The sequence below is a fragment of the Cariama cristata genome, unplaced genomic scaffold (assembly GCF_000690535.1).
Source record: "Cariama cristata isolate BGI_N322 unplaced genomic scaffold, ASM69053v1 scaffold785, whole genome shotgun sequence".
NCBI lineage: Eukaryota > Metazoa > Chordata > Aves > Cariamiformes > Cariamidae > Cariama > Cariama cristata.
The window spans coordinates 1-13,873 of NW_009615580.1; the positions used below are offsets into that span (position 1 = coordinate 1).

The 13,873-nt window shown below is 41.0% G+C and overlaps 1 protein-coding gene across 1 annotated transcript; it reads left to right on the forward strand.

Moving 5' to 3' along the window:
• Window positions 1-100: 100 nt before the first annotated feature.
• Window positions 101-13,614, forward strand: LOC104161414 (protein Wnt-7a; the record flags this gene model as incomplete). Its single annotated transcript, XM_009699849.1, has 2 exons — window positions 101-327; window positions 13,343-13,614. Coding segments are annotated over 2 exons (499 nt in total), but the record flags the coding sequence as incomplete, so codon positions are not given.
• Between the last annotated feature and the right edge of the window lie 259 nt (window positions 13,615-13,873).

Genomic DNA, 13,873 nt, shown 5'->3' on the forward strand with positions numbered 1-13,873 from the left:
TGCCAAAGCCGGGCCCTGCCGCGCGGGAAGGCGGTGGGGTGCTGCATCCACCTCCAGGATGAGCCTCCCTGCAGCCACCCCTGGTGTCTTGTCGTTGTAGGGGATTTTCCTCTGTGGTGGCCCTGGGAGCCAGCATCATCTGTAACAAGATCCCGGGTCTTGCCCCCCGGCAGCGGGCCATCTGCCAGAGCAGGCCCGACGCTATTATCGTCATCGGGGAAGGGTCCCAGATGGGCATCAACGAGTGCCAGTTCCAGTTTCGCAATGGGCGCTGGAACTGCTCTGCCCTGGGAGAGAGGACCGTCTTCGGGAAGGAGCTGAAAGTGGGTACGTTGTCTCTCTGCTCACTACTGGCCGGCTCCTACCCGCATGACACCAAAAGGAGAGCACACAGGGAGTGTCACAGGGCACGGCTGTTGGCGCTGGGAAAGACCAGCTAGCTCACACAGCTTGTGCCAGCCAGAGCAGGACCGTCACCTTCAGCGTGTTCACCTAGACGCTCTGGCCGTCTTTACCAACGTGACTGACATCTGTGCTTCCTCCTAGCAGGGTACCTGCCTTGGCCCTTGCTGCAGTTCAGGAAAGCACTTGCACATGCATTAGCTTTCACCAAAGCATTTCACTGGCCTGCTCTCGCAAACCCTTTCTGAATGGTTTTCCATTTGTGTGCACAGGACAGCAGCCTTATTCATGTACGTAAGGTTGTGAAAAAGTTGTCTGGTTCTGGTTAAAGGTAGTGGTCAGAGACTGAATGCTGAGTGGGGTTAGAATTACACTTCTGGGGTCCTGGCCTGATGTTTGTACCTGCTGGGGCTAAGGTCCAGTGATCAGTCTACTTATAAGACATTTCCACCACATAAAATAGTTATTCTGTAGCAACTGTATCTAGTGCCCTCTCTCCCTCCGGAAAGAACGGGTGTGTTCTGCTTTGAGATGTCAAGGCATTTACAAAAACTGTTCCAATCAACAGGCAGAAGATCCCATTTCCAGTTTCCATTTTTTTCCAGTTATTGCAATAGTACAAAATATATCTAAATTCTTAACTAAAACAGCGTTAATAATGACAAATACCCAAGGAAACAGAGCTGAGGTTAAAACTCGCATGCCACTGTACTGCGAAACACATAGTAGTGGAGCTTACTCAGTGTTTGTTGATTCCGTAGCACTTAAAATACAAAGACTGAGGAAAAGCATTTTCCAAATACAGGTATAGCCATTTTTAGAGCCCTTATGGAAAGCTAATCACTCACAGTACAGCATTCCGCATCCGAAAGTTGAAGCTGGCATCTACGGTTTCCAGCCTTGAGGTCTTTCTACCTCCTCCCCATCTAAAATGTAGATGCAAAAAGCCAGAAAACGCATCAAACAAGGCTTAGTATGGTAGAAAACTGGATATTTCGTGAGAACAAAAGAAGTGACTGAGAACAGAAGCTAGAAGAGCCCCAAGCAGTTACACAGCAGCTGAGCTGTGCCCTGGCTTCTAGCTTGATGGGAAACCTTCTGGACTGGACTGGCTGCGGGCACTGTCTAGTCATATATGGCCAAATGGCAGGATACGTCCCTAGTACCTCATTCCTTTCATTCTCATGAAACGCAGAGATACAGCCTTGCCGCTCTGCTCTGGAACTCCCGAGAATGCCTGGCATTAATGTATATTTTATCACATGTGTGCACACTGACACATGTATTTTCCAAACCTTAGAGATATTTAAGGAAAGAACAGAAAGAAAGTAAGATGACTAATTTTGAAAGCCCCGTATGAGTTACTGATCTTTCAACAGCTTTGATAATCAGAGTGAGTCAAGTATGGAATGTATAAACCACCCTGCATGACATTGTGAAACACCTGAAAATGGACCATTTATTCAGATTAGATCATTGTTCCTATTCCTTGAGCTGAGCTGTTCCTGTCAGTTATCCATGCAAGTGTCTGCCACTTATGCCAGTGAAGAGTCCATTTGGATGGCTGACAGATTTGGCCTCATCTAGTCTAAGAGTAACATTTCCTTAAACAGACAATGTGGGAAGGATTTCTTCTTCTCCAACAAATCATAAAACTGCAGAGTTATTGTGGTCTGTTGTATAAACATGCACTCAGTTCCTCCTCCCTTCTCAAAATTGAATTATTTAGCTAGCAGGTTATATTTAGGTCCTTTTAAAGAAAGTCAATATTAAAGGAAGCAGACTTTGATCTGTCTTTGAGGTGATAACTCTTAATACATTCTATCTATCCATTATGATGTTAAGATGGATAGGGCAAATTCATCGTTGGTTTAGGAACATAGTCAAGTGTTGAATGGCATCCAAATTATAAAACTAATTTAAACAATAACCAAAAACTTCGAATTTAAACAGGTTATTCATTTACATTTGAAAACAAGCTTTGATAAAAATCACACAGGTTTAAAATCTCCAATGATGGAGTTTACTTGCACACAAGACATGCACGGTGTCTTAAGGATAAGAATACTCAGGCCCTCAAATACCGTGAAATATTATAATGTAACCACCCTTGCTCAGGTTGTCTCCTTGTTCTTCTGCTCCTTCCCTATCAGCATTTATAGAAACCTAGAATATCTGACACAGGTCATCTTTCTACAGCTATAAGGAAAAAGCACCTGTTCCCTACATTTCTCTCTCTTTCCGTAAGATCTCTGTGTTGAGATGTGCTCTAGTTTACCATTTAGAGAAATAAAGGCTAATATTTCACTCAAGTTAAAAAGGGTAAAACCTATGTGCCCTAAAGCCATAAGTCAAATTTGGTGCCCACAAACGGGAGATCAGGCCTGTGTGCCTTACAATAAACAGGAAAGAGACACACGTGACATGAAGGACCGTATACCCTATAGGATGTATTTTAAGGTTACTGTGCACAAGAACAATCCAGGTTAATGTTTAGGGCAAAGATACTGTACCCTTGTAGCTTTTTTAATTAACCGCAACAGCTCTAGATCCTCAGTCCTTTGACACTGTGTATATTACAAAATACTATTCAAACAGCAACTAATACGTTAGTACCTTTTATAACATTCAAAAACTGATCATATTTCTTAGCCAATTGCATCCTTAAAGTTATTACCTCGGAAGTACATGGGGCACCTTTGTCTTGCCACTTGCAATAAAGTCAGTGGGCCACACATGACCTCATTCTGCTTTCTCTATTAGAGGCTTTGGTCTGCCTCTGGAGTGGCACTGATGTACTCGCTCTATGATTAGGATATGACTTCAGAATGGCAGTAATGTGGCTCGCCTTGCCACTGCACTGCCGAACGTGTGCAGCGAGCAAAGTCTAATATCAATTTGGGAGGATGTGCTTAAGTAACTCTTATGCTAATAGGATTTGTGTGTGTTAGGCCATACAAATAAGTTCCCTTGGATACCACAGCTTCTTGTGAACTATTTCTCAACCCGTGATTTTGATGGCACACCAAGCTAAATTTCTTCAAAACCAGGTTTCATTACTTTTACCTTTACTGCATAATCCATTTTATGGATGTTATGCAAATGTACCTAAATTATTTGCATTCTCTTGTTGACACTGCAGGGTGATTCAGGAGCTAAGTTCTCCTTGTGACTCTGCCATTGTGTGGCTGAGGGACCCTTGCACTCTCCTCCTCTGTGCTTCTCTTTTTAAAATGGCAACAGGGATACTAGCCTGTGTGAAACACTTTGAAGTCAGTAGAAGGAAAGCATCAAACCAAACTTTCCTGTTCTAATCTGTAGCATGTGTGTATCTGTATTTTAACAAATTCATGTATAATCCATCTTCCAGTGATAATTTAGTTGTAGAGTTATGGTTAGCAACCATTTAAATTCATCCATGCTTGATATGGCATATTTGTGATCACAGACTTGAGTTTTCAGCTCGTTATAGCATGCTTCCAACCAGCGCACAGCATATACTCTCCGTTTCTTGTGTCATTTTATCTAGTTTGTCCTTCAAAAGAGAGAGTCTTCCCTACTGACATACTGTGGATATCTTATTGGACAGCTGGTGACAATAGTGCCAATAACATGAAGAGAAATAACAGACATCAGTTTACTCCAGCTGAGGACTTGGTCCAATTACGACATAAAATTATAAAGTCGCAATCAAGATCAACACAAGAATCTTTTTTCTAGACAATTCTGTAGACACTCTATTCATAATGTAAAGTCACAAAGAGAATTGTTAAAATAACCATGGAGGAGATGCAATGCTGCAATTATGGACACTTTTAAAAACAAACATATTTGTTACAGTGGTCAGCAGTTCTGTTCCTGAAGATGGCAACAATAAAAACCAAGATCTTAAAGCAGGATAGGCCAAAAAACTCCTGCCCACCTCTCTTCAGGTGAAATGTGATTCAAGCCTAAGCATCTGAGCAAACAGAGATGCCTTTGATATAGAATCTGAAAATCAGATTTGAGCTCTAGAGGAAAGGACCATATTGGCATCATAGGGCAAAAATACACAACTATGTCCTTTTGTCATAACTGAGCAGCACTGTCACTGTTAAATGAGACTTCCCAAGTGAAAATAAAAGAAACTGTTTGACTGCATCTCTACAAAGTGACACAGCAAAGTGGAAACTCATTGCGGTGCAGACCTATGAAAAGTAAGGCACTACAACCTTGCAAAAGCTGTTGCAGACCCTGCATGGAAGAGGACAGAAGGAATCAGCTGAGGGCTACGAGGACATGTGCTGATCCCTGAAGAGCATTACAGCAAAACTGGTTTCAACCAAGTTTTCATCCCGGTCTTACAAAAATCCACCAATTCCTTTGTTTCTTTTACAACAAAAAACTTTTCAGTATAATCACCTTGATACCTTCATCCATCTGACATTACTCATGTCAATAAGGAAAGCTGAAATCAAAACAAGAATCCACATGGACAAGCTGGTCTTAAAACTTTTGAGCATAGCAGGCCAACTCAGCACCTATGTATGTTGTGCACAATGCCTTTGACTCAGGGATCATTGCAGATGTACCCGGAGGTACACATTAAAACATGAGAGGCTGTTAGCTTTCCTTTATACATTACACTACTAGCTCTATTGCCCTCTGGGATGAATTTAGCAGTGATTTATTTTCCATATATCAACATAAACTTTTCTTTTACAGCTTCAACAACATAAAGGAAGAGAGAACATTCCCACTGTTGCCTATTGAAACAAATGACAACTGTCCTACAAACCAGACTCTTCACTAGCTTGTTCAGTAGCTATCAGGAACTCTGTCTTTTGCTAGTATGCAAAACAGAACAAGATCTAGCTCATTCTCCTATCTGGTCTCATAGAGTTAAAAGAAAAATAATAGAGTAAAAATTCATTTTGTCACTGTGTTAAAGACAAACACTTTTGAAAACATCCTGGTACAGGACTTTATCTTCAGTCATTTTCTAGAGCTTTATTATTTTAAATACTGGTGTAGTCTCTTGTGTCAGGTTTTAAAGTCTGATTCTCTGAATTAAAAAATAACAGACCAAGTAAACAACCACTGGTAGATCATCATGGAAATGCTTGCTGATTTTATATTGCATGGAAGATCACCTGCACAAGTCTGTGGGAAACTAGGTTCTAAGTGCTGCTGCACTATTCAGTGTGGTCTATATTTAGAAGAAAGATTGATGAATACCCTGTTTTCTGAACCAGTGGTGCTACAACCACCCCAAGATATATAAAAAAGAGATATTGTTATTAACAGGGGTCTTGCTATCTACTCAAGCAAGGTCAGAATTTGCAATTCTGTGCTAAATTTCCAGCCCTTAGAACCAGTTTTTAATGTCAGTATCTTGCACAAGAACAGTTATTTGCAGGCAAAACAGAGGCCACGCTGAAATATGGCCTGAACATCCAAAACCCAGCATGCTGCTTTATGCCAAAAAGTCAATCTTTCTCGGCAGGGACTGTCACAGTAAGATAAAACATTGCCCCAAGGTCACTGCAGTTGGAATTCCCATCAGAAGATTTTCATACCTGCCTTCAGATGTGTCTTGTGAGTACATGTTTCAGAGAAACAAAAAGATTACATTTCATTGGAAAGGTAGAAGAGCTATTTCCTGTCGCGGGGTCAGTACGTGGCATTTTCTAAAGTAAGGCAGTGGTGTGGAGGGATCAGGGCCATCTGAAAAGGGGAAACTGTTGTTTGAACTCCAAAATACTGGCTGTGATTTTTGTAAGGCACATGCCTTGAGTAATAATTTTGTAAGTTTAAAGAGGGTGTTTTCAAAAATAATCACTATACCTGGAGTGATTCCTCTCCAGGAATTTAATGTGTTGATGAAACAAATTTTAGCTTGTGAAAGTGGGAGTGACTAAACTCCTCAAAATCTCAAATGCCTCTACTTATTTAATTTATTGGTACTAATCTTTGCAAAGAACATGCTGCCGATTTATAGGGTACCGTCATTTTCATTTCAAGTTAGTACAATATTTTAAAGCACCAAACTCCTCAAAATTTTGAACCATTACAGAAGGGGAAGAAAAATAGGAGGGGGATACTTCAATGATTTTTTTAAACTACCATTTTTATTAATCACACATGCTAGGTTAAAGAAAGATAAAAATAAAAAACCTGCAAGACCATACATAGTCTACCAAGGAAGGAGGAGGCACACCCCAAAGTAGGCAGAGGATGAGTTCTGTTCTTCGTTTTTCCTAGCTGTGAGTTATGACCTCTATAGAGAGATGTGAAGTAATGTTAACTATGGCACATAATTGGCAAGGTACGTTGTATTTTCCATCTTTATATTTTCACAATCATATTTCAGCTCATGTCACTGCAGATAACTCCCTCTCTGACCCTTTGGCTTTAAATAGCAGAAAATACAACCCATATTTTCCAGTGAGATAAATAGAAATTTGTCTTTTTTATTTCACAGCTTAGTCAATTTATGAGGGGGACTGATAGGGCGGACCAAGCTATTTAGAAACATACTTAGATCCTGAGAGGTATCGAACTGCGGAGCACCTACTGACTTCCTGCAAGTAAATCCACTCTGTATCTTGCAGGCTTAGGTCCTGTTTCCCATGCATCATCAAGGTATTGTGCTTCTTTTTAAAACCAAGGTCTTATTTCTAAGCAGTGTGAACTAAGTTTTTTACAAACTGTTCAAATTTTAAGATTAAACTTTAAAAAAATGAAATTAGCTAATTAAGATTAGACTTTAAAAAAGTCAAGTTAGCTAGGTTAAAACCAGAGTTCAGACCACTATTTCCAGACTGATCCCCAGGCAGGCCACTTGCTGGTCAGCCAAAGCCCAGTCTCACAAACAGTCATACACAAAAGCAGAGATATGCATGTGAGTGTTTGCAGGATTAATGCTCCAAGGTATGCATGAGTTGTATATAATGATGCTCACTGTTAGGAGAGCCATCTGTGCTGGTAATATTTATGTTTTCACTTACCTGTTATAATCTTTATGCTTCCCTTTATGACATCTGACACTCTGTGGTGATGGTGGTTGACTGTGCAGAGCTCAGAGGCAAAGTTAAAGACAGCTTAGGATTGTCATGTGCTCGCCAGTGAATGGTCTAAAGACAGGACTCCAGTGCTTTGGAGGACAATTTACATCAACAGAGTGGAGCTGCAGAAATACTGGAAACCATGAATGCCAAGCTATCTGCCATCAAAGCAAATGGAGCTCCAACACACTGCGTGCCTTATTTAAGTCTAGAAAAACATAGAAAGGGCAAGGAGATATTTGAGTCCAACACATGAAGAAAAGCCTTTGTGTTTATACAGCACTGAAGCACTTGTTTAGACTGAGGACAGCCCCAGGTCTGGATGGAGGGAGCGGAACTAGGCAGACAACGATGCCCACACCCCACTTCCAGGCTGAGTGCTGATGGGTGGCACTGCTGGGGTCAGGAGCAGGAGGTGCCTCCCCCCCTCCCCACCAGCCCCAGCACATCTGCACTGAGTTTGAACATCACTTATGGTGTTACAGTGGTTATACCTGGAAATTCTGCCATGGTTAGAAAGCCCTGCCAGATCACTGGCCTTGTAAATGACCAGAGCAGTCTCTGAAAGACTGCCAGATCCTTCTCTGAAGTTTCTAATGCTTGGAGTTCAGCTCTGGTGTGTGTTTAGCCTTTGCTTATTCAGGACAATAAGAAGAACATGTTATTTTGGAACTGAAAGGATGGCCTACAATTCTTGTACATGTATAGATAACTCTCCACCTTTCTCCGCAACTGCTGTAGGTCTCAGGCAGCTGTCATTCCTTTGCCAGTTTACTCATCACAAGTGGTTTTATGTGCACCCGTGCAAGTGCAAGAAGCTGGAAAAGCCTCCACAAAAACCTCTTAAGTTGATCCATCATGATTTGCACCAATCCTCCCACAGAGATCAACTTATTTGTTCATTGTATGTATTTTTAAATTAATTTTTTAGGTTTTTTCAAATATTTTTTAAAAAACTCATAGATTTAAATCCAGTTGCAGCTTAAAGATGGATTCAGTGGGAACTGACTGCAAGAAGATTCAATTCCTGGGTCTCTACCCAATGCATCTAGCAAATGGGTCAGAAAATTGTTCAAGAGACAGTTTGAGCAGCTCATGTCAATGAATACATTTTATTTAAACTCTCTCCGAATGGTCTTTTTTGATCTCACTGCTGAAAAGGTACTAGTTTACTCTTCCAGCTACTGTCTGGTCTTTCTAGCCACCTAGAGAAGGTAATGACTGCAGATTAGGGTTGTCCACTCTCTTTCAGTTATACAGAAGAGCGAAACCCTTGATGTTACCATCAGCCTATTGACTGTCTGTTTTTGCTAGGGAAAATTCTGGTCATTAGCCAAAGTGGGTTCTGTATCTCACATGGTGTGATGCATTGCTGCCAGTTCTGTTCTTTCCTTACACTGTATTTCGTACCATATCTCCTGCTCTGCTAACTTTCTTTGTCCTACTGAACCAGGAGTACAGTTCCCACTTATGAAGTATTTTGTGGTGCTACAGTCACCATCACCTACAGCTTTAAAGTAAATACGGGAGAGTCTCAGTATTGTGTTGATATCAAAGCCTGATCTTTTTCTAACTCTAAGATCCTGAATTTTTTACTACTAAATTTTCAGAGGGAAAGTAAGGCACAGGTCTAAGTTGTCTGTCAGATGCACATAAGAAGTGCAGGCTGAAAAGTAAACAAGAAAGACAATAAAGTAGGATTGTATCAGGTCATTTTCCAAATTGTTCATCTTTGGGAATCCAGAAGTGTTGAGGTTACACCTTTCAACTGACCCATATGTTTAGATTAGACTGAATATGGAACAGTACTTCCTTGGTCAGCCTGATCTAGAGCATCAGCAGAAGCTCAGAGGAAATAAACCGTTGGCTGCGAGGAGCAGCTGCCTGAGCTTACCTTGTTAAAGCAGTGTTTCCCTCTGAGATCCTCCAGGCATTTCAACTGTCTGCTGAAATCAGAAGTAGAGGAGTAGTATTTGTTGGCAGAAAAATACGTGTACTCATGTTACCGCATTTGGTTACAAAAACCCCATTACGCTGTTTTGGTATCTAAAGCAGTGTCACAGAAGAGGCTCAAAATGAACTAAGCTTACCCCTAGCCTGGATGCCGACATTTCTATGAGCCAGACAAGGGTAATGATGCTTAAAAAAGTGAATCATTTTTGAAAAACATGAATAGTTTGATGCAAACGTGACAAGCCTGTGCCACTGTCACCGTTTAAGGCTGGGCCAGCTCTTAAAACGGGCGGCAGGCGCTCTGCTTAGAATCATAGAATTATAGAATGCTTTGGGTTGGAATGGACCTTTAAGGGTCATGTGGTCCAACGCCCCTGCAATGAGCAAGAACATCTTCATAGAATCATAGAATCATTTGGGCTGGAAGTGACCTTTAGAGGTCATCTAGTCCAACCCCCCTGCGGTGAGCAGGGACATCTCCAACTAGATTAGGTTACTCAGAGCTCCATCCAACCTGTCCTTGAATGTTTCCCGGGATGGGGCATCTACCACCTCTCTGGGTGACCTGTTCCAATGTTTCGCCACCCTCATTGTGAAACATTTCTTTTTTATATCTAGTCTAAATCTACCTTCCTTTAGTTTAAAACCATTACTCCTTGTCCTGTCGCAACAAGCCTTGCTAAAAACTCTGTCCTCATCTTTCTTAGAAGCCCCCTTTAGGTACCGGAAGGCTGCTCTAAGGTCTCCCTGGAGCCTTCTCTTCTCCAGGCTGAACAACCCCAACTCTCTCAGCCTGTCCTCACAGGAGATGTGCTCCAGCCCTCTGATCATCTTCATGGCCTCCTAACTGTTAACCCCTCCCTCCCCTCCTGGAGGGGAAGAGATGGAGAAAAGGGAGAGAGTCTTAAGGATTAGAAATTAAAACTACTTTAATAAAACAATAAAAATGAAAAAAAGTATAATGATATTAATACAAATGCTACTAATAATAGAAATAAAAGGAAAAGTATACAAAACTGATAGTGAGCTTCTGGATGATGGTTAGGGAATCAAGGGCTGCAGCGGCTCACACCGCTGCCGTGGCAGGACAGACACCCGGATGTCCTGGACTGGACTCCACAACTGACAGGAACTGGATTCAGGAATGCACGGCTCGGAGTCCGAGGCAGGAGAACAAGCAGAATACCACAGGGACCGTGGCCATCAAAAGAGAGACCAACCCTCATGATCCCTTAGCTTTATACTAAGTATGATGTGGATGGGATGGAATACCTCGTTGGTCAGTTTCTGGTCACCATCCCATCCACACTCTTCTAGAGGTGTGACCCTTTTACGACTTTCTACTTTCTTAACAAGAGAGGTCCAGCAGTGGCCTTCGTTCTCATAGGGATAAGTGTAAACATGGGCCTTTCTGCATACCAATCCTACTGATACTTCAGTAGCAACTATAAACATCGAGCATTATCAAGCCTGAAATGCAGACGCTGTCTGAAAAACATGTAGCTCCACTTTCAGAAAGTGCAGTTACTTAGAAGTAACTTAACTGAAAGAAAAACTCCTGAAAGGAGAAATAGTCCTGTTTTAGTCAAACCAGGACAGCCACTTTATCAATACTACACAAGTGCCAAGGTACTTCCTACCTGAATCAATTCCTCCAGAGATTTGCTTTGTTTACCTTGTAATCTTCAAACTTTTAGTTTTAAAAAGCTGCTAAACTTTCCCCACACACAAGATGAACTTATAAAATAACTTAATTTGTGTAACATATTTGATGATCAAGCTTGACATTGGGTTCTGATTCTGCTTGTGCTAGTTTTATACTCTCTGCATTGCATTTTTCTCCCCTTTAAGAAGCAAAAGAGCTGCTTAGTCTTTACAATGTTGAGTATGTCAGACTAAAATGGTCTCCCAGTGGTTTTTATTCTAGATCTTGAAAACAACTTGTGCTAGATCAGAAATCTTCCAATCAAAGCAAAAAGAGAACTAGGTGCAAATTTCAACTCAAAATATTTTTTTGATGATGTCCCATTTGCTGCTTCATGAAACAAAAATCTGGTGTAATGCATTGCTCCCCTCTGAGTGGAGGAACTGGGACTTCCTATTGCACCTCCCCCTGTTTAGCAGTGCATTTCTCATAGTGTTGTACTTAAAATAGTGAGGATATTGTTGAGGATAAACTGGAGGAGGAACTAGAAATGTGCCCTCATGGATTCACTCTGGAGTGGGACCCTACTTCCACCTGCCTCCTCAGGTCTCCCCATGCAGCTGCACAGAGGCACTGGGAGCACAACTTCAAATACATCTAAAGCCTGGGATTTCTATCCAACATTCAGATTTTCATAAAAGCCACTAGTTCTAGAAAGCCTCATCTGCAAAATCCACTGTCATAACAATTTAACATTTTATGATTTTTCTTTTTTTTTGAAATGAGGGAAAACAAGAAATCCTTTGAGGAAGTCTGTTACTTGACTACAAGTTCCTCAATAAACACAGTGGATAGCAGTATCAATGGGAATATTGCCTATGCTAATAAAAAGGCATGAAGCTGCCTATTGGCAGATTTTGATTATGTCATCTTGTTTCCATTTTACTTCCTTGCCATAAGGAAGTGAGTATTTTTCATTAAAAGAACCATTTAGTGACAAATACAGAAACCTAGATCATATATGTGAAAGGGATGTAGCTGAGAATGAAGTGCTTGTAAGATTTCTTTCACAAGTGATTATCTTTTTGTAATATCCGATAAACAGCAGAAATGTGCTTGTTTCATGTATAATAAATTATTGCCAGAAGTTGAGGTCTGCCAGAACTTGACTGGTGGGTGTTTGGAGAAGGGAAGCTGATCTTCCCATCTGCCCTCTCTTAATTAAGAGCCTGATTCTGATCCTATTGATGCAAGGGATTGCATCATTTTGTCATTGTACATTTTGCCATTGGAGAAGTAAGAGTAGGAGTTAGTTTATAGTTTGGGAGATCCAAGAATTTTTAAAGGGCTGTTTGATATACACGGGCAACCTCTGCAAACCTCCTTATGTTTTGAAGGGGCCCTCTCTCAGCAGAACCAGTTCCAAAAACCTCACAGATCCCAAAGGATCCATACATGGGAAATCCACACACCAGAATGCAAGAAAGTTTCAAGAAGACAAATGAAATCATAGATTTTAAGTGAGAACCCCCCCAAACAAACAGAAGTCTGTCATTATAGCCATATTGCACAAAATAATATTGGCTTAACCACTTCCTCACAGCCCTCTGGTGAGGCTGTTACTTCGCCTTGCTTTTGCCATGGTACCTACGACAGGCCAGGATTTTTCTTCCATCCTGTGAGAAATTTTGAAATTAAACCCAAAATTTATTTAATTGAGTTTGCACAAATGTCCATGTTGAAAACTTTGTGACACCTACAATGTGAAAGAAATGTTCCAGTTCAGCTAAAATATTTTCAGAACATTTCTAACAGAAGTTGTTCTCCTGTAAATATACATTTTAGTGTAGAATTAAATTTCTAAATATAATGCCATTTGTGAACTGATTTTTTTAAAAGTTGAATATGGATGTTATGGATGTTTTCATAATTTCACCCCCAATTCCCCCTATTTTCTTTTTTTTTTTTTTTTTCTTTCTCTTTGAGCTGCAGCATTTGCCACCCCACCCTTTTGCTATAAAAAGTTTAGTTTGACTACTCCTAATACCATCTGGAAATACACATATGAAGTTGCCTAAACAATACTTTTATCTCCTACTACCTCATGGAGAGCTATCATTTTAGAGAGTGAACATCCACAAAAATCAATACTTAGAAGAGTAGAGACCTGCTTATGCCTGCAGATTTACAGCACTTCTAATAATAGCCTTTTGTTGTTTGCACCACAGGAACTTGCCTATCTTTTTCTAACGTTACCATGTTGTATCGTGTATTTATGGCACTCTTTTAATTTCAGGTAGCAGAGAAGCAGCATTCACATATGCCATCATTGCTGCTGGAGTAGCACATGCAATCACAGCTGCCTGCACACAGGGCAACCTGAGTGACTGTGGTTGTGACAAAGAAAAACAAGGACAGTATCATAAAGAGGAAGGGTGGAAATGGGGAGGCTGCTCGGCTGACATCAGATATGGAATAGGATTCGCCAAAGTGTTCGTGGACGCCCGGGAAATTAAGCAAAATGCAAGGACACTCATGAACCTGCACAACAACGAGGCTGGGCGGAAGGTAAGTACCTCTGCTCTCCCTGAGATGTGGCCATCTCCAGCCTAGGATTGGAGATGGAGTTAGATCATGTACAGTGAATGAGAACTACAGTGTGTTTTAATTCTAACCTCATTTTACAGTAGACAAGTAGGCACCTTTGCAAGTTATACAAGTTCCCTGGACCATCTGTCCGTCAAATATTTGTCTAAATGTTACTCTTTACAGCTGTAAGTAAAAAAAGCAAACAAACATTTTATCTGGAAAGTCAAATGGTACTTAG